The 27004-nt window shown below is 45.5% G+C and overlaps 1 protein-coding gene across 1 annotated transcript; it reads left to right on the top strand.

The window, feature by feature from the left end:
- Positions 1–969: 969 nt before the first annotated feature.
- Positions 970–26365, top strand: Pbld (phenazine biosynthesis like protein domain containing). Its single transcript, XM_004657876.2, has 9 exons — positions 970–1215; positions 10641–10740; positions 12192–12290; positions 16351–16460; positions 16548–16577; positions 19773–19861; positions 20223–20395; positions 24988–25050; positions 26041–26365. Exons 1-9 carry the CDS (start codon positions 1132–1134, stop codon positions 26160–26162), a joined length of 870 nt encoding a protein of 289 aa, XP_004657933.2. The 5' UTR covers positions 970–1131; the 3' UTR covers positions 26163–26365.
- Positions 26366–27004: the final 639 nt, after the last annotated feature.

Raw genomic sequence — 27004 nt, 5'->3', positions numbered from 1 at the left:
GCAAACGAACTCCAGATGTATGTACCTCCTTGTGCATCTGGTTTACGTGGGTCCTGGGGAATAGAACCTAGGTCCTTTGGTTTTGTAGGCAAACACCTTAACTACTGAGCCATCTCTCCCTCTTCAGCCCTTTATTTTTGTTTTGTTTTTTTGAGGTAGGGTCTCACTCTGACTCAAGCTGACCTGGAATTCATTTTGTAGTTTCATGGTGGCCTCGAACTCACAGCAATCCTCGTACCACTGCCTCCTCAGTGCTGGGATTAAATGCATGTGCCACCATGCCCAGCCTCTTTTTTCCTCTCTCTCTCTCTCTTTCTTTTTTCTTTTTCTTTTTCTTTTTTTAAATATTTATTTACTTATTTGAGAGAGATAGAAGGAGAAAGAGAGAATGGGCATGCTAGGGCCTCCAGCCACTGCAAATAAACTCCAGACAGATGTACCATCTTGTATATCTGGTTTACATGGGTCCTGGGGAATCAAACCTGGGTCCTTTGGCTTTGTAGACAAGTGCCTTAATCTGTTAAACCATCTCTCCAGTCCCCCCATTTTTTTAAGAAAGGGAGAAGGGCTCAAAGGCTGGTGGTTAGGCAACATCTTGGTAAGACATGGTGAGTCAGGGCTTTTTTTTTTTTTTTTGGAGTTCAACTTCTGGACTCTGTTCTCTGGATTTAGTGATATTTTTCTTAGGTCTGTAATCCTGACTGATTATCTGAAAAGTGAGGGCTAGCTTACTCTTATTTCCTATCATTATCAGCAGTGTTTGAAGTCCAAAGCCGCCTTCTATAGGCAAAGGCAGACCTGGCATGGGGACAGGGTCTCTTCTCTCCCATGCCCATCTTCCCGTGTTATGAATTTTCCTGTCTCTCTTGCCCCATTACCATGCCAGGTTTTCATTTAGCTGTTTTTTTTAAAATCCAATGCAGGGATTCACATATCAAATTCAATGTAGGGGTTCACATATCTCTAGGTATAGGTGTGTTAGAATAATTATTTTGTATTTTGACTTTGTATCTGAGAGCCATGACTTGCTTCTGTATATCAAGTAAAACATTAACTTTTTTTTGTGCAACAAGAAGTAAGGCAGGCTCCTAACAACTTACAGACCTTGCAGAACAGCCCGGAAGGAAAAAAATGAAGCTCCCAATTTTCATAGCAGACGCCTTCACAGCAAGAGCGTTTCGTGGGAATCCCGCTGCTGTTTGCCTCCTGGAAAATGTAAGCACTTGGTTTTCCAGTTTTATTTCTGAAATTCTATATTCCTGTGGGACCAATTATTTCATTTTTAGAAAGCGAGTCTCTGCTGTTTGTTTTCTACTTTGGGTGGTGTTCCTAGTCATGAAATCAGTGATGTTCGCATCTGATCATATCAAGTTGTGACCAGGTTATATGATGACAATGCTTATAGTTAGACCTAGTTCAGAGAAAACAGGATTCACACAAAGGAACTAGAGCCAATTTTACAAAAAAAAAAAAAAAAAAAAAAAAAGAGGAAGCAGCTGGGTATGGTGCCAGCCTGAACTACATAGCAATCTCTAGGTCAGCCTGGGATATACCAGACCTGTTTCAAAAAACAATAACAGGGGCTGGAGAGATGGCTTAGAGGTTAAGGCACCTGCCTATATAGCCAAAGGACCCAGGTTCAGTTCCTCAGTATCTACATAAGCCAGATGCACAGGGTGGTACATGGGTCTGGAGTTTGTTTGCAGTGGCTAGAGGCCCTATACACACATTCTCTCTCTCCTCTCTTTCTCACAAATAAATAAATAAATAAAATAAAAATAAAAGGTGGGTGTGGTGACGCACACTTTTAATCCCATCACTTGAGAGGCAGAGATAAGAGGATTGCCATGAGTTCAAAGCCAGCCTGAGACTACATAGTGAATTCCAGGTCAGCGTACAGAGTGAGATCCTACCTCAAAAAAAAAAAAAAAAAAAAAGGAATCTTGGGGCTGGAAAGATAGCTGAGCACTAAGGCACTGGCCTGTGAAGCCTAAGGATCCAGGTTCCATTTCCCAGAACCCATGTGAACCAGATGCACAAGGTGCCTTGTATGTCTAGAGTTTGTTTGCAGTGGCTACAGGCACTGAAGCGCCCATTCTCTCTCTCTCTCTTTCTCTCTCTCTCTCTGCCACTTTCACTGTCTCTCAAAATAAAATAAATAAATAAAAAGAAGATTGAACTGAGATGAGACCAATTACACAACAAACCGGTACATGGACTCAGGGGTAAACTGTACTTTGAGTACTGGATAAAAGACTTCTGGGAATCGGAGTGAAAAATTCTAGATGCTTCTATAATATTCTAAAGAGTTTTTAAACATAGTTTTTAATTTTATTTTTTGAGGTAGGGTCTCACTCTAGCCCAGGCTGACCTGGAATACACTCTGTTGTCTCAAGGTGGCCTCCAGCTCACGGCGATCCTCCTACCTCTGCCTCCCAAGTGGGAGTGCTGGGATTAAAGGTGTGCCTAGCATACCCAGACTCTCTCTCTCTCTCACTCTAATAAAAAAAATATTTTTAGCTGGGCGTGGTGGTACAAGAGAGAAAGAATGGGTATGCCAGGGCTTCCAACCACTGTAAGTGAACTCTAGACGCTTGTGCCCTCTGGTGCATCTGGCTAATGTGGGTCCTGGGGAGTCGAACCTGGGTCCTTTGGCTTTGCAGGCAAATGCCTTAACTATGAAACCATCCCTCCAACTTTTTTTCTTTTATAAAAAGTACTTTATTTATTGGGGAGAAAGAAAGAGGCAGTTAAAATGGGCATACCAGGGCCTCCAGACACTGCAATCTCCAGATGCTGTGCCACTTTGTGCATCTGACTTACATAGGTCCTGGGGAATCAAACCTGAGTCCTAAGGTTTTGCAGGAAAGTGCATTAACCACTAAATAATCTCTCCAGCTCAGCTTCTGGGCTCTTATACGGGCTATAAGAGCTTTTGTTTTCAAGAAAAGTCCATTTTATCTTGTTTATTTCTGTGTGTTGGTGGGGGGCAGAGCTTTTTGCTGTTGCAAACACCAGATGCTCATATCACTTTTTGCATTCATTTTTCATCTGGTTTAAGTGGTTGGCTTGGGAATTGCATCCAGGCAGTAGACTTTGCAAGCAAGCGCTTTTAGCTGCAGAGCCATCTCCCCAGCTTCAATCTTATTACTATTTTTAAAAAATAGTTTATTGATTTATTACTTATTTATTTGTTTATTTGAGAAAGAGAGAGAGAATGAAAGAATGGGTATGTCAGGGTCTCCAGCCACTGCAAAGGAACTCCAGACAAATGCGCCATATCACACATCTGGCTTATGTGGATCCTGGGGAATCATACCTGGGTCCTTAGCCTTTGCAGGCAAGCACCTTAACCACTAAGCCACAGCCATCTTTCCAGCCCCTATTACTATTTTTTTTTTTCAAAGTAGGGTTTCACTCTAGTCCAAGCTGACCTGGAATTCACTATGGAGTCTCAGGGTGGCCTCAAATTCATGGCGATCCTCCTACCTCTGCCTCCCAAGTGCTGGGATTAAAGGCGTGTGCCACTACGCCCAGCCTGTTTTTTTGTTTTTTTTTTAAATAACTGTTTATTTATAAGGAGAGAGAGAAAATTGGTATACGAGGGCCTCTGGCAACTGCAGAGGACCTCCAGATGCATGTACAGCTTTATGCATCTGGCTTTACATGGGTACCAGGGAATCAAACCTGGATCGTTAAGCTTTGTAGGGATGTTGCTTAGCTACTGAGCCACCTCTCCAGCTTCAATTACTACTATTATTATTTATTTAATTTTTTTTCATGGTAGGGTTTTACTCTAGTTCAGGCTGACCTGGAATTTACTATGTACTTTCAGGGTGGCCTCAAACTCATGCCAATCTGCCTATCTCTGCCTCCTGAGTGCTGGGATTAAAGGTGTGTGTGCCACTACACCTGGCCTATTTATTTATTTAAATTTTTTATTATTGACAACTTCCATTATTATAAATAATAAACCATGATAACTCCCCCCCACACTTTCCCCTTCACAACTCCACTCTCTATCACATACCTTCCCCCTCTCAATCAGTCTCTCTTTTATTTCAGTGTCATAATCTTTTTCTCCTATTATGATGGTTTTGCCTAGGTAGTGCCAGACACTGTGAAGTCATGGATATCTAGGCTCTTTTGTGTCTGGAAGAGTGCATTGTAAGGAGTCCTACTCTTCCTATGGCTCTTACATTCTTTCTGCCACCTCTTCCGTAATGGACCCTGAGCCTTGGAAGGTGTGTAGAGATATTGCGGTGCTGAGCACTCCTCTGTCACTTCTTCTCAGCACCATGGCACCTCTTGACTCATCCCAAGATCACCGCCATCTGAAAAGAGAAGCTTCTGTAACCAAAAGTGAGAGTAGCATTACTATATGGGCATGAACAGTAAGAGAAATGCTTACTGGGCTGGAGAGATGGCTTGGTGGTTAAGTGCTTGCCTGTGAAGCCTAAGGACCCCGGTTCAAGGCTTCATTCCCCAGGACCCACGTTAGCCAGATGCACAAGGGGGATCACACATCTGGAGTTTGTTTGCAGTGGCTGGAGGCCCTGGCGCACCCATTCTCTCTCTCTCTCTCTGCCTCCCTCTCTCTGTCGCTCTCAAATAAATAAAAATAAACAAAAAAATTATATAAAAAAAGAGAAGTGCTTACTGGACAGTTTGGTGAGCATAATGTATGCATTTAGCCAGACACCACCAGGCGTTACACCCCTAGGGCTCATGACTGGCCCTGTCATAGGTTTTTCAGTATCAAGCATATATTCCCTTTCATTGAGTGGGCCTCCAGTCCAGTTAGAGAGCAGTTGGTTTTCCCTATAACAGACATTCCAATATTGCAGCTGTTGACTCATTTGTCCTGGCTGGCCAAACTTAAGGCTTACTGTCCACTGTTTATCTTTACTGGTGATTTTTCTCTCTCCCATGGAGCTGCATGCAGCATAGCTTTTTCCAGATTTTTGTCAGCTAGTCTACATGGAAGAGGTTTTCAGCCAATTTCCAGCAAGATTTCTCAGTAATCTTGCAGCCCAAACATATGGAGTCTTCAGCAATAGGGTCTTACCACCTATTCCTGGTGGGAAACCAAAAGCCTTGGTAATGGCCTGTAATGTTTTGGGGGCATCAGGGACCTCCCTGGCCCACAACTCACAGGAAGGTATCCCATTTCTGGCACTGAAAATTTTCTAGTAACAATCTATTGTCCAGAAAAGTAGGTTTCCATTTTACTTATTCATACCTTCTTAGATTTTGATTACTCCCCCTGCCTTTTCTTTACTCAAGCTATTTATTTATTTATTTTTATAAGCACGAGAGAGAATTGGTGCCTGTAGCCACTACAATCCAACTCCGGACACGTACACCACCTTGTGTAAATGCACGACCTTGCTCCTGCATCACCTTATGCGTCAGGTTTAGGTGGGATCTGGGTAGTAGAACATGGGTCCTTAGGCCTCACAGGCAAGTGCCTTAACCGCTAAGCCATCTCTTCAGCAATTCTTTTATATGTGAGAGAGAGAGAGAAAGTGCAAGAGTATTTTATATTTTTGGTTTCTGAGTTAGGGTCTCACTGTAGCCCATAGTGACCTGGAATTCACCATGTAGTCCCAGAGTGGCCTTGAACTCACAGTGATCCTCCTATCTCTGCTTCCAGAATGCTGGGATTAAAAGAGCGAGCCACCATGTCTAGCTGAGAGTATTTATTTTTTATATTATATTTTATTTTTTTAAATATTTTATTTATTTATGTGTGTGTGTGTGTGTGTGTGAGAGAGAGAGAGAGAGAGAGAGAAAGAGAGAGAAAGAGGGAGAGAGAGAGAGAGAGAGGGAGAGAGGGAGGGATAATGAGCATGCCAGTGCCTTTGGCTGCTGTACAAACTCCATATGCATGCAGCTCCTTGTGCATCTGGCTTACATGGGTCCTGAGGAATTGAACCTGGGTCCTTTGGCTTTGCAGGAAAAGTGCCTTAGCAGCTAAGCCATCTCTCCAGCCCTATTTTGGTTTTTCAAGGTAGGGTCTCACTCTAGCTCAGACTGACCTGGAATTCACTCTGCATTCTCAGAGTGGCCTTGAACTCATGGTGATCTTTCTACCTCTATCTCTGGAGTGCCGGGATTAGAGGCGTGTGCCACCATGCCCCGCTAGTGTGTATATGTATGTATGTGGATATATATATATATTTTTTTTTCTCTTAATTTTATTTTTTTAATTTTTTTAATTTTTTGGTTTTTCATAGGTAGGGTCTCACTCTGGCCCAGACTGACCTCTGGGTGGCCTCGAACTCACGGCAACCATAAAACAACAACAACAAAAAGATATTCCTGTAACCCAGGGGCTTGTGTGAGCTAAAGACTGAGAAGATGGGGTAGACATAGTCAGGCTGCCATATTTCTAAATTTCCACAAGAGGGGAGTCTTTTAAAACTTTACTCTGGCTTTCTGATCAATAATCTTGTGGGTCAGAAGGTGATAGAACCTGTCACTCAACACATTTGGACGTTGGAACTCAGCAAAGCAAACATTGCTCTGTTTGCTGTAGGGAATTAGATTCATGAAAAGGTGACTGAGGGAAATAGATATAACAACAAGTCTTCCCAGAGTGGTGGTACACGCCTGTCATCCTGTTACTCAGGGCGTGGAGGCAGGAGGTCAAGTTCATCCTCAGCTACCTAGGCTCAAGGCTAGCCTGGACTGTATGAGATGCTGACTACCCAAAAAGAAAAAAGAAAATAAAGGAGCCACCATGCCCGGCTAATTTTTTATTTTATTTTATTTTAATTTTGGTGTTTTGAGGTGGGGTTTCACTCTAGCCCAGGCTGACCTGGAATTCACTATGTAGTCTCAAGGTGGCCTAGAACTCATGATGATCCACCTCTGCCCCTCAGGAGTGCTGTAATTAAAGGTGTATGCCACCACACCTGACTTTAAAAAAAATAATTAATTTATTTATATACTTTTTCTTTCTTTGTTTCTTTTTTTCTTTCTTTCTGTTTTTCAAGAGAGGGCCTTGCTCTAGCTCAGGCTGACCTGGAATTCACTATGTAGTGTCAGGCTGGCCTCGAACTCACAGCGATCCTCCTACCTTTGCCTCCCGAGTGCTGGGATTAAAGGTATGAGCCACCATGCCCGGCCCAAAGTTCAGTATTTTGAATGATTGCATTCTCTTCCCCCAAAGCTCTTAAAGTTGAGGGCTTGTCACGAGTCGCTACGATCTTGGCCTCTGGTTCCAGTGTAGAAAGTCAATGGAAGCCCAGCTGGCTGCCATACAGGTTGAGGGCGTTACTATTGACTTTCTTACATGGTTCCTTGTCACGTGGGCAAATACTGGGTATACTTTAAAGGTCCTGAAACTGAAATTCAGATCTCAAATGGCATAACATACCAAAGTAGAGAAGATTAAAGAGCTGGCCTATCTATCCTAGCTAATGTGTACAAAGAAAATAAAAGCCCATTTGCAAATAAATTTATTATGAATAGTCAGTGAGTTTAGCTCACTTTAAAGACTTATCCTAAAGTTCATGGGAAGCAATAGATAAGAAAGGAAATACAAGGCCAGGCATTTAATCCCAGCACTCGGGAGGCAGAAGTAAGAGGATCTCTGTGAGTTGGAGGCTACTCTGAACTACATAGTGAATTCCAGGTCAGCCTGGGCTAGAGTGAGACTCTACCTTGAAAAAACAAAAAAAAAAACAAAAAAAAAAACAAAAAAAAAGAAGAAGAAGAAGAAGCAGAAGAAAGAAGAAGAAAGGAAGGAAGAGTACAAAGACAGGATGTGTAGCCTGGTCAGATAGGGTCGGCAGGTCTCTCGCTCAGAAGGCTCACCCATGGTTTTCTGTCCCCCTCAGTCACCATTGAGGCCCATGCCTTCCTCTGCACCAAGTGCATCAAGGGACTTAAGTGACTCCATTTTCACCAGGTGTTGTGTGCATGGGCAAGTAGACTGATTTTTGTACCTGTGTGTGTGTGTGTGTGTGCACCAAGGCCCCTGGCTGCTGCAAGTGAACACCAGACACGTAGTACATTCTTGCGTCCAGCTTACACGAGTGGCTTGGGAAATGACCCTGAGTAAGCATGCTTTGCGAGCAAGTGCCTTTAACCACTGGGCCATCTCCCCAATCTCCAAGTCCCTCTCCCACCCCCCATTTTATTTTGAGTCGAGATCTTACTCTAGTCCAGGCTGGCTTTGAACTCATTGTTATCTGGCTACCTCAGCCTTCCAAGTGCTGGGGTTAAAGGCCATCACGCTGGACTTGTGGGTGAACGGGTTTAGACACAGAAGGCAACAATCTATGAGCAGCAAATGAGTTGAATTATTAGCATTGTCTATCTTGGTGGCCTGGACTCCCCTGCCGCTCCCCGTGTCTGCTCAGGTGGGTGTCCCACTCCTCTAAGCTCAGTACCCATAGGTGTGACACATGCTTATACATCATTTCAATCATCCGATTTCTTTTCTGTGTGTGTGTATACATGTTTTGGGATGTGCAGGTGTGCGCGTATTCAAGTGTGTGTAGGCTGGGGACTACTCCCAATGGTATCCTCAGGAAGGAACTTGTGTCTTTGAAAGAAGGTCTCTCACTAGTCTAGAAGTTACTAGTTAGGCTAGCCTGGCTGGCTAGCAGGACCTAAGGGTTCTCCTGTTTCCACCCCCAGGCACTGGGGTTATACGCAGGTGCCCTGATGGCTAGCATTTTACATGGGTTCTGGGGATTACATTTGGCTTCTCATACTTGCTACACAGGCACTTTACTGACTGAATTACTTTTCTAGCCCTGGATTTAACTGTTTGAAAGGAAAACATTAGCTGAACATGAGGTCACATACCTGAAACCCCAGCAATTGGGAGGTTGAGTCGGGAGGACCGTGAGTTGATGAGCTCGTGAGTTTGAGGCCAGGCTGGGTTACACTGTGAGTTCTGTGCCAGAACAGAGCGGGTGGCATACATCTTTAATCCCAACGCTTGGGAGGTGGAGAAGGATCTCTGTGAGTTTGCTGCCACCCTGCGACTACATAGTGAATTACAGGTCAGCCTGGGCTGGAGCAAGACCTAACCTAAAAAAAAAAAACAAAAAAACAACCAACAAACAAACAAAACAAAAAAGGAGGGCATGGGCTGGAGAGATGGTTTAGTGGTTAAGGCATTTGCCTGGGAAGCTAAAGGACCCAGGTTTGATTCCCCAGGACCCATGTAAGCCAGATGCACAAGGTGGTGCATGTTTCTGGAGTTGGTTTATACCAGCTAAAGGCCCTGTTGTGCCCATTCTTTTTCTATCTGCCTCTTTCTCTCTCTCTCACATCAATTAAAAAGGGGGCTGCTGAGAAGAAAGCTCAACAGTGAAGGCCGTTTGCAGCCCTGTGGCAGTGGGAGACGCTAGTCTGAGATTCCTTTGCAGTCCAGCAGGAGACCCTGTCTCAAAGAAAGAAGGTGGAGGGCCTGGGCTGGAGAGATGGCTTAGCGGTTAAGCGCTTGCCTGTGAAGCCTGAGGACCCCAGTTTGAGGCTCGATTCCCCAGGACCCACATTAGCTGGATGCACAAGGGGGCGCATGCGTCTGGAGTTCGTTTGCAGTGGCTGGAGGCCCTGGCGCGTCCATTTGCTCTATTTCTCTCTATCTGCCTCTTTGTCTGTCGCTGTCAAATAAATAAATTTAAAAAAAAATTTAAGAAAAAGAAAGAAGGTGGAGTGCAGATGCTTTGAAGTTGTTCTCTGACCTTCACATGTACATTGTGGCATGTGTGGCCCCTGCCAATAAATTAAATAAAGACTTTAAACAAAAGAAAAAATCATAAAAATCCAGGCCTGGTGGTCAGGCTCGTAACCCCAGCTACTTAGGAGGCCGAGGCAACAGGAACACAAGTTCAAGGCTTGCCTGGCCAATGTGGAGAGACCCTGTCTTGTCTTTTTTTTTTTTTTTGGTTTTTTGAGGTATGGTCTTGCTCTAGCCTGAGCTGACCTGGAATTCATTATTTAGTCTCAGACAGGCCTCGAACTCACAGTAATCCTCCTACCTCCCAAGTGCTAGGGCTAAAGGTATGTGTTACCACGTCCTGGCAAGCATGGGTTTCTGAAAAATCATTATAAAAAATGTCTTGGGCAAGGCACACGCCTTTAATCCCAGCACTCTGGAGGCAGAGGTAGGAGGATCGCCAAGAGTTCGAGGCCACTCTGAGACTACATCGTGAGTTCTTGGTCAGCCTGAGCTGCAGTGTGACACTACCTCGGGAAAAAACAAAAAAAGTCTTGGGCTGGAGAGATGGCTGAGCAGTTAAGGCACTTGCCTGTGAAGCCTAAGGACCCAGGTTCAATTCTCCAGGTCCCATGTAAGCCAGATGCACAAGGCGGCGTATGCATCTGGAGTTTGTTTGCAGTGGTTGGAGGTCCTGGCATGCCCATTCTCTCTCTCTCTCTCTCCCTCCCTCTTTCTCTCTACCTGCCTATTTATTTCTGTATCTCTCTCTCAGATAAATAAATAAAAATAAGGTATTTAAAAAATGTCTTGAAATCTTCAGCATGTAACTTGAATTTCACTTTATGCAAATAACTTCTAGTGCTAATAAGCTTCTGTGTTGACTAATGGCAGCTGTTGTCCAGGAGCCTTATCTGTTTCTGGAGTCTCAATAACCTTCTTGTTTCTAATTAAGAAGCTGGATGAAGACGTGCATCAGAAAATTGCCAGGGAAATGAACCTCTCGGAAACTGCTTTTGTCCGAAAACTACAACCAACAGACGACTTTACACAGAGTAAATATGCATTTTTAAAACCATTATTTTTTGTAAATTTCTTATGAGAGAGGGAATTGGTGCACCAGGGCCTTCAGCCACTGAAATTGAACTCCAGATGCGTGCGCCCCTCGTGTGCATGCGTGACCTTGTGCTCTTGCATCACCTTGTGCGTCTGGTTTACCTGGGACTTGGAGGGTTGAACATGGGACCTTAGGCTTTGCAGGCAAGTGCCTTAACTGCTAAGCCATCTCTCCAGCCCTAAACATTCTTTTTTTTTTAATTTTTATTAACATTTTCCATGATTATAAAATATATCCCATGGTAATTCCCTCCCTCCCCACCCCCCAGCCCTAAACATTCTTAAACGACACCCAAAGTGACTTCTTTTGTTGGGGAAATGCTCACTTATTATTTGCATGCAGATATGACAGTTCTTCTGGGGCCAGGTGGGTTGAAGTTAACTCTAGGTTTAAGTGCTTAAAGTTATGTTTTATTTATTACTATTATTATTATTTGGTTTTTTTGAGGTAGGGTTTCACTATAGTCCAGGCTGACCTGGAATTTACTATGTAGTCTCAGGGTGGCCTTGAGCTCATGGTGATCCTCCTACCTCTGCCTCCCAAGCACTGGGATTAAAGGTGTGCACCACCAAGCCTGGCTTATGGTTTATTTTTTATTTCCATTTTTTATTATTTTGCAGGACAGGGGACTTTATACATGCTAGTCAATCTCTCTACCATTCATCTCTACATCTCAACTCGACATTTATAGTGTTTTTTTTTGTTTTTGTTTTTTTTAATTTGCAAGCAGAGGGGTGGGGAGAGAGAATGGGCACTCCAGGTTCTCTTACCACTGCAAATGAACTCCAGATATATGTGCTACTTTGTGCATCTGGCTTTACATGGGTACTGGGGAATTGAACCCTGGGCCATCTGGCTTTGCAAGAAAGTACCTTTAAACTGCTGAGCCATGTCCCCAGTCCCAAGTTCATAGTATTAATGTCCTGTACCCACATACACTGCAAGTTCACGTTTTGGGAAATTAACCACTAGTGCGGTGGTGTCAGGAGGTGGGGCTTAGGAGGAGGCGGTAAATACACGTCATTGAGGAAGCGGGTTCCCTACCTTGGTAGTGGGCTTCGTGGAGAAGTGAGCATGTCTCTTGCTCCTGCACGTGCGTTCTCTTGCACTTCTGCCCTCACTGGCTGTGAGCCCCTTGGCCTTGAACTCCCCAGGCACCAGAACTATAAGATACATTTTTTTTTCTTTTTTTGGTCTTAAAACATTACCCACCTGTGGAATTCTGTTTCATCAATTCCACTCTGACCTGGTGAACCTGAACGCTTCCCTGCAGACCTTGCATCAGGAAGCCTGAGGGCACCTATCCCTTAGAGCGGGCTCTGCGTTTCCCTGCGGGTGGCCGCCTGCCCGCTGGGGAGTGACCGCGTCTCTTTGGCTCTTCTCCGGCAGGTTCCTGCTTTGGACTCAGATGGTTTACACCGGCCAGTGAGGTCCCGCTCTGTGGCCACGCCACCCTGGCTTCTGCGGCTGTGCTGTTTTACAAAATAAGTAACGAGAATTTCACTATTCGTTTATTTATTTGTGGGACAAAGTGTCAAGTCGAACCGGCTGGTTTTGAACTCCTTATGTGGACGAGGCTGGCCTTGAACTCGTGCTCCTCCTGCTTCTACCTCCCAAGTGCTGGGATTACAGGCGGGTGCCGTCACACTGGCGCGATATTGTTTTAAACAAGAGGTCTCTGGTTTTTGTGGTGACGTGGCAGGAATGGCCCGAGTGGGCATCTAACGTGTTATATGCTCTCTGGGCTCCACAACACACACGCCTCCAAGCCGTTCCTCAGCGCCCTGAGCTTCGGCGCACAAGGGGGTCTCCAGGCTCCGGATTTCGCACCCCCTGGTCCTGAGCAGGCTTTCCCTGGAGAGGGGCTGCCCTGCCTCCGCAGCCAGTGTGCGCGGTCAGCCGCGTCTTCTTCATGGTTAACCCAAGGGCCAGCCTTTGTGGGAACGGGCAGAGGAAAGACGCCTGGAAATGCCCAGGAAAGGAGGAGAACCAACAGCGCTGCACCCAAGGAAGTAAACCCGCCGCACCACAGAGCGAAGAGGGCATGCAGAGCTGGGAAAGGAGCGTCCTGGGGGAGTTTATTTATTTATTTACTTTGGTTTTTTGAGCTATGGTCGCACTCCAGCCTAGGCTGACCTGGAATTCACTATGGAGTCTCAGGGTGGCCTCGAACTCACAGCAGTCCTCTTACCTCTGCCTCCCCAGCGCTGGGATTAAAGGTGTGCGCCACCTCGCCCGGCTTTGGGTGGTGGGGGAAAGTGTTACAGGGTGCATCCCCCAAGAAATGTGTTCATACACAGGAAGAATAGTCTGAGAGATAGAGATAGGTACACAGAGTCTAGTGTGGTCCAGACTAACCTTGAACTTATTATGTATCCAAACTTGGCCTTGAACTCCTGATTCTTCTGCCTCTGCCTACCAAGTGCTAGGATGACAAGACGTCTTCCCATCTCCAGCTGAAGGTGTATATTATTTTCTTTCTTTTCTCTCTCTCTTTTTCTCTCTTTCTTTCTTTCTTTCTCTCTCTCTCTCTCTCTCTCTCTCTTTCTTTCTTTCTTTTTTTTTCAGGTAGGGTCTCTCTCTCTGGCCCAGGCAGACCTGGAATTCACTATGCAGTCTCAGGGTGGCCTCAATCTCAGGGCAATCCTAGTACCTCGGCCTCCCAAGTGCTGGGATTAAAGGTGTGCGCCACCATGCCAGGCTTCAAGGTGTATATTCTTTTTAAAAAATATTTTTTGTTCATTTTTTATTTATTTAATTGAGAGCGACAGACACAGAGAGAAAGACAGATAGAGGGAGAGAGAGAGAATGGGCGCGCCAGGGCCTCCAGCCACTGCAAACGAACTCCAGACGCGTGCGCCCCCTTGTGCATCTGGCTAACGTGGGACCTGGGGAATTCAGCCTCAAACCGGGGTCCTTAGGCTTCACAGGCAAGCATTTAACCGCTAAGCCATCTCTCCAGCCCAAGGTGTATATTCGTGAGCTCAGGGTTGTCAGAGGAGTCAAGAAAGCTATGACTGAACAGAGGAAAGTGTGGAACTGCTCATCAGTAGCAACAAGAAAGGCTTTGGGCTGCAGAGATGTCTTAGTGGTTAAGGCATCTGCCTGCAAAACCAAAGGATCCAGGTTTGATTCTGCAGGACCCACGTAAGCCAGATGCACAAGGTGACACATGAGTCTAGAGTTCATTTCCAGCAGGTGGAGGCCCTGACATGCCTTCTCTCTCTCTCCCCCCCTTTCTCTCTCTCAAATAAATAAATAAAAATTAAAAAAAAAACAAACCCTGAGTTTTGAGGTGTGCTTATCAAACCATTCATGCCTCCCTGGGCAGGAGCTCTGCTTTTTTTCCTTCTCTTAAATTCTGAGCTTATCAATGATTTTCTTCCTCCCTCTCTTCCTTCCTTCTGTCCTCCATCCCTTCCTCCCTTTCTTCCTTCCTTTCCTTACTTCAAAAAATAAAAGAAAGAAAGAAAGAAAGGGAGCCAGGCATGGTGGCGCATGCCTTTAATCCCAGCACTCAGGAGGCAGAGGTAGGAGGATTGCCGTGAGTTCAAGGCCACCCTGAGACTGCATAGTGAATTCCAGGTCAGCCTGGACCTAGTGAGATCCTACCATGAAAAAAAGAAAGAAAGAAGGAAAGAAAGATGGGGTGGGGGGCTGGAGAGGTGGCTTAGTGGTTAAGGCGTTTGCCTGCAAAGCCAAAGGATCCGGTTCCACTCTCCACGGCCCACGTAAGCCAGATACGCAAGGGGCACATGCACCTGGAGTCCATCTGCAGTGGCTGGAGGCCCTGCCACGCCCATTCTCTGTCTTTCTTCCTCTTTCTCAAATGAAGAAATAAAATAGATTTTAAAACATAGGTGAACAAAACAAAAACATTTTTTGGCAATGAATCATCAGAAATTAATTTATTTATTTGAGGTAGGGTCTCACTCAGGTTGTCTTGGAGTTCACTATGTAGTCTCAGAGTGGCCTCAAACTCTTGGAGATCCTCCTGCCTCTGCCTTCCAAGTGCTAGGATTAAAGACATGTGCTACCATGCCCAACTATTTTTTTTTAATTTTTATTAACATTTTCCATGATTATAAAAAAATATCCCATGGTAATTCCCTCCCTTCCCACCCCCACACTTTCCCCTTTGAAATTCCATTCTCCATCATATTACCTCCCCATCTCAATCATTGTACTTACATATATACAATATCAACCTATTAAGTACCCTCTTCCCTTCCTTTCTCTTCCCTTTATGTTTCCTTTTTAGCTTACTGGCCTCTGCTACTAAGTATTTTCCTTCTCACGCTGAAGCCCAATCATCTGTAGCTAGGATCCACATATGAGGGAGAACATGTGGTGCTTGGCTTTCTGGGCCTGGGTTACCTCACTTCACCTATTTATTTTTTATGAAGTGGAAACTTTGAATGGACACATCATATGTTGGTATCATCATTTCCCTCCCTGCTCCCACTGCACTGAGGGCCCTCCTTAGTGGGATTGCTGGTACTCACCATGGAGTAGTGGGTTTGAGTAGTGAGAGCAGCGGTCAGTCATTGTAGGGAAGGCAATGTCTCTGGATATTCCCTCCCAGCCAGTGGCTCTTACGTTCGTTCCGCCCCCACTCCTGCAAAATTCCCTGAGCCTTGCTGGGTGTGTTTTAAGTCTACATTTGTGTTGAGCTCTCAACAGCTTCTGGATTTCTGCTTTGGTGTTTTTTTTTTTTTAATTTATTTATTTCTTTATTGAGAGAGAGAAAGAGAATGAGAAAGAGGCAGATATATAGAGAGAATGGACACACCAGGGCTTGCAGCCACTGAAACGAACTCCAGAAATATGCGCCACCTTATGCATCTGGCTTATGTGGGTCCTAGGGAATTGAACCTGGGTCCTCCGGCTCTGCAAGCAAGCACCTTAACCCTTAAGCCATCTCTCCAGCCCATTTCAGTGCCTTCCGAGTGTCCTCAGTGTCTGTCTCCATCACCCTGGCGCAGGCTGTCAGAAATTTACTTTAAGACAATTTTTGGTATAAATATAATTTTATCATTTATTAAAGATAAAATCCAATTTACATTCTAATGAGATAGATGTGCTTTATTTATTTTCATGTAAAGAATGAAATCTTAGCCAGACATGGTGATGCATGCCTTTAATCCCAGCACTCGGGAGGCAGAGTTAGGAGGACCTTTGTTTGAGGTTACTCTGAGACTACATAGTGAATTCCAAGTCAGCCTGGGCTAGAGTGAGACCCTACCTCGAAAAACCACAAAATAAATAAATAAATAATGCTTGCTTGCAAAGTCTCAGGGTAGCCTCGAACTCACAGCAATCCTCCTACCTCTGCCTCCTGAGTGCTGGGATTAAAGATGTGTGCCACCACGCCTGACTTTTTTTTTTTATATTGGACGGAGAGTTTTATTGAAGCTTGCAGACCCAGGAGAAGTCCCATAACTCTCTTCTTTTTAACATATAAAATAGTAGCTAGTGAAGGAGTAGGTTTCCATATGGCTTATTCACAACATTTTTCTGTTTCTTGATTCCTTTTTATTTTGGCCAGAAAACGTAAATAGCACTCTAACCTTTGTCACTCTGAGTGGGGAGCTCAAGGCCAGAAGGGCAGAAGACGGCATTGTCCTGGATCTGCCTCTCTATCCGACGTTCCCCCAGGTAAGCTCTTTCTAATTATTGCGACAAGCTATGGACAACTGACAGCTCATCTGTTTTACAGTGATTTTCTCTATTTTCCTCTTCCAGGACTTCCATGAAATAGAAGCTTTGATAAAGGTTGGTGGAAAGAATTAACTTTGAACCTATGGGTTTGATTATTTGTGATTGAATACAAAGATTTGCTATCACTTGAACCCCTCAAATAGGCCTGCTAGGACTGAAGACATGGCTTTGGTAGTAAAGTACTTGCCTGCAAAGCCTAATGACTTGGTTTTAATTCCCCAGGACCTGTGTAAAGGTGGATGCACAAAGTGGTGCATGCATCTGGAGTTCATTTGCAGTGGCTAAAAGCCCTGGTATGCCCATTCTCTCTTTCTCTGCTTACAAATAATTTTTTTTTTTTACTTTTTTTTTTTTTGAGGCAGGGTCTCATTCTATCCCAGGCTGACCTGAAATTCACTATGTAGTCTTAGGGTGGCCTTGAACTCATGGCAGTCCTCCTACCTCTGTCTCCTGAGTGCTGGGATGAAAGGTGTGTGCCACCATGCCCAGCTAATAAAATTTGTTTTAAAGGCCTACTACCAATGTAGACTTTCCAATTGCAGCTTAGCTGATTTCTTACCTGAATTTTAATATTCTGTCTATTTCGTGAGAAGGTTGAAAGCTTTTTCCTGTTTCATAATTTTAAAAATATTATTTAATTTAAGCCAGGCATGGTGGTGCATACCTTTCATCCCAGCACTTGGGAGGCAGATATAGGAGGATCACTGAGACTACATAGTTAATTCCAGGTCAGCCTGGGCTAAAAGTGAGACTCTGCCTCAAAAAAAAAAAGGGGGGGGGAAGGCGCTGGAGAGATGGCTTAACGGTTAAGGCACTTGCCTGCAAAGCCACAGAACTCTGGTTCAATTTCCTAGGACCCACATAAGCCAGATGCATAAGGTGGAGCGTACATCTGGAGTTCGTTTGGAGCAGCTGGAGGCCCTGACATGCCTATTCATTCTCTCTCTCTCTGCCTTCTTTCTCTCTCAAATAAATAAACAAAAACAAGATATTAAAAAAAGGAGCTGGATAGGTGGCTTAGTGGTTAAGGCACTTGCCTGCAAAGCCTAAGGACCCAGGTTCGATCCCCTAGTACCCACATATGCCAGATATACATGTGTCTGGAGTTTGTTTGCAGTGGCTAGAAGCCCTGGTGTGCCCATTCTCTCCCTCTCTTGCTGTCTGCTTCTTCCTCTTTCTCTCTCTGTCAAACAAATAAAATAAAAATTAAAAGAAGCTGGGCATGGTGACACACACCTTTAATCCCAGCACTGGGAAGGCAGAGGTAGGAGGATTGCCATGAATTTGAGGCCACCCTGAGACTACATAGTGAATTCCAGGTCAGCCTGGGCTAGTGTGAGACCCTACCTCCAAAAAAAAAAAAAAAAAAAAAATGAAAGCAAGAAAGGCAGGAAGAAAATTTAACTTATTTTCTTGGCCCACCTCCCATTGCTGTCGGCCCATTGAGATCACAGCCACTTGCGCTACTTTGCAATCCAGCTGGGTGCTAGGGCAGATTGAAATAGGGTTAGCAGGCATGTAAGAAGGTGGTACTGATCCATCTCCCCAGCCTGATTTTTTTTTTCAAATTTTTATTAACTTTCTGATTCTTTTTTTTTTTGAGAAAGGGTCCTGAACTTTCAATTCTCCTGTCTCAGCCTCCCAGGTGCTGGGATTATAGGTATGTGCCACCATACCTGACTCTTTAGACTCTTAACTATGAGCTTTAAGTTCCATGGTGGAATGGGGGAAGACAGAATGTTGGGGCAAGTGAGAGAGGAAGGGCTGATGAAGGCAGTGAGGAAGACAGAGTAGGGCACAGTCGGAACACCCGTGTGCCAGGAGAGGGTGTTGAACTTCCCTCCATCTTGCCTGGAAGAAGAGAAATGAGCTGGGACATGGTCATGCAAATTCAGGTGTGGGAGTTGGCCACCTTTGAGCAATACCTTGAGCCCAGTAACCGAACTTACTCTCTCGTGGGAGCTGCAGAACATGGGTGTGTGTGTGTGTGTGCCTGGCTCAGAGTAGATGCGTAATGAGAAGTTACCCCCCATTGGTGAGGGTTAAGGATTTGATCCAAGTGTGCCTCTGAGGAAGATTTTCGTTTGTTTGTTTGTTTGTTTGACATATCCCAGGCTGTCCTTGAATTCACCAAGTAGCCAAGAATGACCATGAACTTCTGATTCTCCTGTCTCCTCCTCCCCAGTGCTGAAATGCCAGGCATACACTCCCCCCCCCCCACAGTTACATGTGGTTCTGGGAGCAAACCCAACTTTGTGAATGTTAGTAGAACATTCTACCAAATGAGCTACACCCAGACCTCTGAGAAGCTTATTTATTTATTTATTTATTTATTTATCTTGGTTTTTTGAGGTAGGGTCTCACTCTTGCTCAGGCTGACCTGGAATTCACTATGTAGTCTCAGGGTGGCCTTGAACTCATGGTGATCCTCCTACCTCTGCCTCCTGAGTGCTGGGATTAAAGGCGTGCGCAACCACGCCCGGCTCGGAAGAGTTTTTTTTTTTCTTTAACTTATTTTTATTAGATATGGACATATTTAGTATGTAAACAACACATGTTTGTGCCATCCTTTTCCTCCTCCCTGCTCCTTTTCTGAAGAGGACTTCCTCATTGGGATGCAGGTCAACCCCATGGGGATTGTGGGTCATGCATTTTGGGGGCAGCAGTCAGTTATGGGGGAGAGGCAATGATTCTGTGTAAAATGTCACAACTTGTGGCTCTAACAATCTTTCCACCTCCTCTTCTGCAAAATTCTCTGAGCCATGTTGGGCGCATTTTAAGTCTACTTCAGTGATGAGCTCTTAGGAGCCTCTGGATCTCTGGTTTGGTAGGTGCTGAGTGTTCTCAGTGTCTGTCTCCTTCACCTGTGTGCTGATATCAGGTTCACTGAGAAAGCAGCACTCTTGCTCGTTTCCCCAGTTCCTTTGTGGTTTCAGCTGGGGCCGGGGTGGAGTGCACTGGGTCGTTTATCTCCTCAGGTCCCTGCTCGATCTGACAGAGGAGCAGATTTCCACACTGCCATGCCCCCTTTTATAATTTAAGGGAAAGAGGCAGATAGAGAAAGAGTATGGGTGTGCCAGGGCCTCCAGCCACTGCAAATGAAATCCAGACACCTGTGCCACCATGTGCATCTGGCTTTATGTGGGTACTGGGGAATTGAACTTGGGTCTTTTAGCTTTGCAGACAAGCACCTTAACCACTAAGCCATCTCTGCAGCTCTCCCTGATGAATTTGTGATCTGTTGCGCAGGCAGCCATAGGTGACACCATGGTCCAGGACATCCAGTATTCTCCTGATACCCGAAAGCTCCTTGTCCGGCTAAGTGATTCTTACAACAGGTAAGCACCGTGTTTAACCACTTAACAGTGTCAGCATGGAGCAAGACAGAGGGAGAGAGAATGGGCGCGCCAGGGCCTCCAGCCACTGCAAATGAACACCAGATGCACGTGCCCCCTTGTGCATCTGGCTAACGTGGGTCTGGGGGAATTGAACCTGGGTCCTTTGGCTTTTGCAGGCTAGCACCTTTTAACTGCTAAGCCACCCCTCCAGCCCCAGCACCCAGTTTCTTTCCCACAAGTACATGGTACAGCTGGCTCTCACCCCCTACCCGTGCCAAGCCTTCGGGGCCTGGTTTCTATTCTGTGTAGTGGGCAGTCTGTGAAATGTGTTTGTCCTAATCCATCCTTATCTATCAATGAGGTCATTTCTGGAGACCTTGAAGGTGAACACAGAGACTCTGCTACAAGTTGAAAACACCGGGAAGGTAAAAGGACTCATTCTCACCCTTAAAGGCGAGCCTGACGGGCAGACTTACGACTTCTACTCCAGGTACTTTGCTCCGTGGGTTGGCGTGGCGGAGGACCCGGTGACAGGTACCTTTTCCTGGGGGGCGGGGATGTTGTGGTGTACGTGTGTGGGGGCATGCGCATAGGCATGTGTGCGGAGGTCAGAGGAGGACAGTGAGTGACCTCCTCTGTCACTCTTCTGCCTTACTTCCTTGAGACAGTCTGTCGCAGAACCTGGAGCTCATGCAGGCTGAGTAGCAGACCCCAGTGATCCTCCTGTCTTCCCCGGCCATGCTGGGGTTACAGGCATGCAGAACCATGCTGGGCTTTCTAATATATATATATATATAATTTATTTAGTTATTTGAGAGAGGATGGGATGCCAGGGCCTCCAGCCACTGCAAACGAACTCCAGATGCATGTGCCACCTTAGGCATCTGGCTTGCGTGGGTCCTGGGGAATCTAACCTGGGTTCTTTGGCTTTGCACACAAAGGTCTTAACTGCTAAGCCATCTCTCCAGCCTTTTTTTCTTTCTCTCTCTCTTAATTTTATTTATTTATTTGAGAGAGTGAAAGAGGGAAAGACGGAGAGAGAGAGAGAGAGTGAGAGAGAATGGGCATGTCAGGGCCTCCAGCCACTGCACATGAACTCCAGACGCATGCGCCACTTTGTGCATCTGGCTTATGTGGCTCCTAGGGAGCAGAGGTCCTTTGGCCTTGCAGGCAAGTGCCTTAACCACCAAGCCATCTCTCCAGCCCTCATGCTGGGCTTTTCATGTGGAGGCTGGGGCCTGAGCCCACGCTTAGCTTACTCAGCAAATGCTCTGACCTATGGAGCCATCTCCCCAGTCCCGGGTGTTTGCAAAGCCTACACTAGATCTTGTACTGGCCTGAAGCAGAGGGATGAAATTGATGGGGGAATTTTGGGTTTCTTGTAGGCTAGTGCACCGGTAATTTGGGGTGTTCCTGGATCCTGTCCTATGAATTTGAATGAAATCTGCAGACCAGATAAGATTCAGGAAGCTTTTCTAAAGCTTTAAAGGACAAAGAGAGGGGGGCTAGAACATTAGAGAAGGCAGCAAGGTGGGGGTCTTACCCAGCAAGGCAAGAGGGCGTTTGAGAAGCCCACCTCCAGACTCAGGTCTGGATGTTTTATCAGGAGTGACTACGTGAGGAAGACCAGGTCAGCAGGTTGCTATGGACAAAGACCAGATTTTATAGCGTTGCCAGTCATCTTAGGTGAGGATCAGTTTCTGTCCTCTAGGAAGGGTGCAGGCTTGATCTAGAGATCTTTCCTGGAGGGTGTGACATCCAGGTTTCTGCAAGCTTGGTGACATTTAAAACAAAACAAAACAAAAACTATATATATATATATGTATATGTATGTCAGTTATCTATTTATTTGAGAGAGGGAGAGAGAGAAAGAGAGAATGGACACGCCAGGGCTTCCAGCCACTGCAAATGAACTCCAGATGCGTGGGCCACCTTGTGCATCTGGCTTCCGTGGGTCCCGCGGAATGGAACCAGGGTCCTTTGGCTTTGCAGGCAAATGCTTTAATCACTAAGCTTCTTCTAACCATCTTCTCCAGCCTGCTTGGTGACATTTCCTGCTTTTAGGCCAAGGGATAAAAAGCCATTCACTTTTGGGGTTCTGTTAACCTGACTGCCTAGCAAATTTCTGTGTCCTGTCAAAATTAAAGGTGGGCAGGAGCGTCACACCTCCTACCTCCTTCCTGCGTGAGGACAGCTCAGGGGCCCGAGCAGCACCGGTACCAGTGCCTGATGAGGGAGGCTGCTGGGCGCCGGGACCAGGGCTGCAGGAGGCAGGTGGGGTCTTCAGACGAAGGCGGACAGGAGGCTCCAGGACCTTCACTTGGCTCCTGTCTGAGGAACAAAGCACAGGAATTCAAAGCTCAGCAAACAAGCACTTTTGAAGACTCAGGAAAATGCCCTATAGGACCCCACGAGTCCAAGTGAAGCTCTCCCCACGGAGACACGTTCTGGGCAGATGGCACAGACACCCAGCTGCTTCCCAAAGATTTTAATTGGCACACGGTGCACTTTTTTTTTTCATGTAATAATGTTTTTCTAGCATATGAAGGTCTTTTGACCACGATGACCAACCTCCGGAGGTCGCTTGGGATTGAGTGGGTTCTTCGGATGTGGCAACTTTCAGTGTTAAAAACCAGACCAGTCTTGGGCAAACCAGGAGAGCTGGTTACTGTACTTTGACCTCCCATAATGCTTAATGAGTTTTCTGGGAGGGTAGAAGGAGTGTGAGCTTTTTCTCTCTAACTTTTTCTCCTCCAAAGACTTTTCAGTCAGGTTTTTTTTCCTTCCTTCCTTCCTTCCTTCCTTCCTTCCTTCCTTCCTTCCTTCCCTCTTTCCTTCCTTCCTTCCTTCCTTCCTTCCTTCCTTCCTTCCTTCCTTCCTTCCTTCCTTCCTTCCCTCTTTCCTTCCTTCCTTTCTTTTTTTTTATTTTCTTTTTTTGGTTTTCTGAGGTAGGGTCTCACTATAGCTCAGGCTATCCTGGAATTCACTATGCATTCACTATGTAGTCTCAGGGTGGCCTTGAAGTCACCACAATCCTCCTACCTCTGCCTCCTGAGTGCTGGGATTAAAGGTATGTGTTTTTTGTTTTGTTTTGTTTGTCGAGGTAGGGTCTCACTCTAGTCCAGGCTGGCCTGGAATTCACTATGTAGTCTCAGAATGGCCTGGAACTCATGGTGATCCTCCTACCTCTGCCTCCTGAGTACTGGGATTAAAGGCGTGCGCTACCATGCCTGCCTATGTTTCTTTATGAGAGAGAGAATTGGCACACCAGGGCCTCCAGCCACTGCGATTGACCTCCAGATGTGTGCACTACCTTGGGCACATGTGCGACCTTGCACTTGCATCACCATGTGTATCTGGCTTATGTGGGATCTGGGGAGACGAACATGGGTCCTTAGATTACAAAGGCAAGTGTCTTAACCATTAAGCCATCTTTCCAGCCCTCCAGTCAGTTAAAAAAAATTATTTAAAGGGTTGGACTCCTTACAACGTGCTCCCTGCACGTACATGGCTTGGATATCCATGACCTCACAGTGCCTGACACTACCTACACAAGACCATCATAATAGGAAGAAAAGATCATGACATCAAAATAAAAGAGACTGATTGAGATGGGGAGGGGATATGATGGAGAGTGGAGTTTCAAAGGGGAAAGTTGGGGGAGGGAGGGTATTACCATGGGATATTTTTTATAATCATGGAAGTTGTTAATAAAATTTTGAAAAAAATTTATTTAATTGGATCCAAGTATGTGTATGTGTGTGTATAGGAGTGCCAGGGCCTTTTGTTGCTGAAAACAAATGCCAGACAGTTGGGACACTTTTTGCATCTAGTTTATGTGGATTGCTGGGGAATTGAACCCCAGCCAGCATCTTTGCAAATAAGTACCTTTAACTGCACCTTTCCCAGGCTGACCGAGAACTCACTGTGCAGTCTCAAAGCTTGCAGACCTGTGCTCAAGTTTCCAGTACCCACAGCAATCCGGATGCACTAGGTGGTGCATGCATTTGCAGTTCATTTGCAGGAGTAAGAGGCCCTGATATGCCCAGTCTCGGTCTCTGTCTCTCTGCTTACAAAACAAACAAGCAAGTAAACAGCTGCAGTAGGCCTAGCGGCACGGCTGTAACCCCAGGACTTGGTAGATAGAGGCAGGAGGATCAGGAGCTCAAGGCTATCTTCTGCTGCAAAGTGAGTTTAAGGTCAACTTCAGCTACATGAGACCTTGCCTCAGAAAACAAAAACCAGGGCTGGAGAGATGGCTTAGTGGATAAGGCACTTGCCTGCAAAGTGTAAGGACCCACATTTGACTTTTCAGGTTCCACGTATGCCAGACACCCAAGGTGATGTCAGCGCACAGGTCGCACATGCAGACAAGGGGGCACATGCAGACAAGGGGCACATGCGGACAAGGGAGCACATGCGGACAAGGAGGCACATGAGGACAAGAGGCACATGCATCTGGAGTTCATTGCAGTGGCTGAGGCCCTGGTGCACCAATTCTCTTTCTCTCTCATAAAACAAAGAAAGAAAGGAAGAAACCAACCAACCAATCAACCAGCCAGGCGTGGTGGTACATGCCTTTATTCCTAGCACTCTGGAAGCAGAGGTAGGAAGATTGCTGTGAGTTCCAGGCCAGTCTAGAACTACAGAGTGAGTTTCAGGTTGGCCTGAGCTAGAAAAGACTCTACCTTAAGAAAAAAAAAAAAAAAAAAGAAAAGTCAGGCATGGTAGCTCATGCCTTTAATCCCAGCACTCAGGAGGCAGAGGTAAGAGGATTGCCGTGAGTTTGAGGCCACCCTGAGACTACATGGTGAATTCCAGGTCAGCCTGGACTACAGTGAGACTCTACCTCAAAAAAAAAAAAAAAAAAAAAAAAAATTAAACAAAAAACAAATAAATAAAAAACAACATGCAGTCTAAGTCAGCCTTCAGAAATTGACATGTTTGATATATAATTTGGAAGAGCTTATTTGTAAATTCTGTTTTTCACAATTATATTATCTCTGATGTGGCCTGGTTAACATAAGGATTAGCATATTTAAAGTGTAGTCTAAGTGGACAACTAGTTATGATTGCTCACATAGTTACCAACATCAGTTCTCTCATCCCTTCTCACTTCTTTTCAGGATCTGCACACACTGTTCTCAGCAGCTACTGGTCCCAGCAGCTTGGGAAAAAAAACATGCGTGGTAGGACACTCTTTTTTTCCAGTTCCTTTTCTTTTTGGTGCATGGGTGTAGAGCCCAGGGTCTTGCAAATGCTAGGCAAGTGCTCCACCATTGAGCTCCTTTCCCATCCCTTGGCCTTGAATTCATCTTCATCTCCCAATGGTTGGGTTTACAGCTCCAGTTTCTATTGTATTTGCCTAATTTTAAGTTTGTATCTGTTCTCATATGTATGATCCCCTGAAAATATAGCAAACTGATTATTATCACTCATCTGATAATATATGTTACATACCTACTGTTAAATACCCTCCACCCCACCTCTGCTTCTACAAACATACAGGGGCTTCTGACACATAATGGCCTACTGAATACAGTTAATTTACCGGGGGACTGAAGAGCCTAATGATGCAGGTTTGATTTCCCAGTGCCCAGATAAAGCCAGGTGTACAAAGTGGCACATACGCCTGGAGTTTGTTTGCAGAGGCTAGAGGCCCTGATGCACACATGTGCTTCTCTCTCTCAAATAAATAGATAAATAAATAAAATAAACAAGGGGGCTAGAGAGATGGCTTAGTGGTTAAGCGCTTGCCTGTGAAGCCTAAAGACCCCAGTTCAAGGCTCAATTCCCCAGGACCCATGTAAGCCAGATGCACAAGCGGGCATATGCGTCTGGAGTTCATTTGCAGTGGCTGGAGGCCCTGGTGCGCCCATTCTCTCTCTCTCCCTCTCTGCCTCTTTCTCTCTCTGTCTGTCACTCTCAAATAAGTAAATAAAAAATAAAATAAAATAAGAACAAACAAAATAAATACATATTTTTATAGACTTGGGTGCTTGAAAAAGTCTTTAATTAACTGTGTATGGAAGTGAAAAAAAATTAACAACTAACATTAGTATTACAGAAAACAGGAAGGTAATTATTCTTCAAGATTTATTTTCATTTTAAATTCATTTGTTTTGTCAATGTATTACTAAAAATGCTCCTAACTGGCCCTCCTTTTGTGTTTTCTTTAGCCTTTCAGTGTTCCCGCCGAGGAGGGGACCTGGATATTTCCCTGCGAGCTGACGGACGTGTTGATGTTAGAGGCAGTGCAGCTATTGTTCTGGAAGGCACACTGACAGCCTGGAGAGGCTGACCATAGAGTGTCACTATCTCTGATGACAGATTTCTGCATAAGAAGAAATGTAAGGGGCTGCCTTTAGCAAACGTTCCTGGCAGTCCACTAAGCTGGAGAGATGGCTTAGCTTTGCCTGCAAAGCCAAAGGACCTCGGTTCGATTCCGCAGGGCCCACGTAAGCCAGGTGCACAAGGGGGCACATGCGTCTGGAGTTCATTTGCAGTGGCTGGCAGCCCTGGTGCGCCCATTCTCTCTCTCCCTCTCTCTGCATCTTTCTCTCTATCAAATGAATAAATAAATAAGTAAAAAGTTTGAAAAATAGAAAGTAGCCTGTGTGCAAGCCTTTAATCCCAGTACTCAGGAGGCAGACTTTAGGAGGATCGCTGATTTCAAGGCCATCCTGATACTACATAGTGAATTCCAGGTCAGCCTGGGATAGAGCAAGACCCTACCTGGGAAAACAAACAAGAAAGAAAGGAAGGAAGGAAGGAAGGAAGAAAGGAAGGCAGACAGACAGACAGAAAGAAAGAAGGAAGGCTGAGTGTGGTTGAGCACACCCACTAATCCCAGCACTTGGGAGGCTGAGGCAGGAGGATTGTAAGTGCAAGACCCACTTTATGGGTACTCATACCTTTATACACCTTCCTGCATCTAATGCACTTAATTGTAACAGACTGAACTGTGGGTAAGGATGGCTCCTAAGAAAGCCTGTGTATGTTCCAGGAAAGCTATGGCCCAGACTTCCCAGGAGTGGGCCGAGGGAGGAGAAATGGTAGACTCAGGTTTACTGAGATTCCGCCACCATCACGCCTCAACTCGGTCTGCTCTCCCCTCTGGACAGTGTGTTTTTGTTCTTTGCT

Source organism: Jaculus jaculus, chromosome 18 (genome assembly GCF_020740685.1).
Source record: "Jaculus jaculus isolate mJacJac1 chromosome 18, mJacJac1.mat.Y.cur, whole genome shotgun sequence".
Lineage (NCBI taxonomy): Eukaryota > Metazoa > Chordata > Mammalia > Rodentia > Dipodidae > Jaculus > Jaculus jaculus.
The sequence above is the reverse complement of the archived record's forward strand: the minus strand, read 5'-3'. Positions and strand labels throughout refer to the sequence as shown.

What these genes read in the sequence shown, in the direction of transcription:
- Pbld (XM_004657876.2), top strand. Translation starts at nt 1,132, where the DNA reads ATGAAGCTCCCAATTTTCATAGCAGACGCCTTCACAGCAAGAGCGTTT. An exon ending in TCTATCCGACGTTCCCCCAG is followed by an intron (nt 16,461 to 16,547) that starts GTAAGCTCTTTC and finishes TTCCTCTTCCAG; the next exon opens with GACTTCCATGAAATAGAAGC. An exon ending in TGGGAAAAAAAACATGCGTG is followed by an intron (nt 25,051 to 26,040) that starts GTAGGACACTCT and finishes TGTTTTCTTTAG; the next exon opens with CCTTTCAGTGTTCCCGCCGA.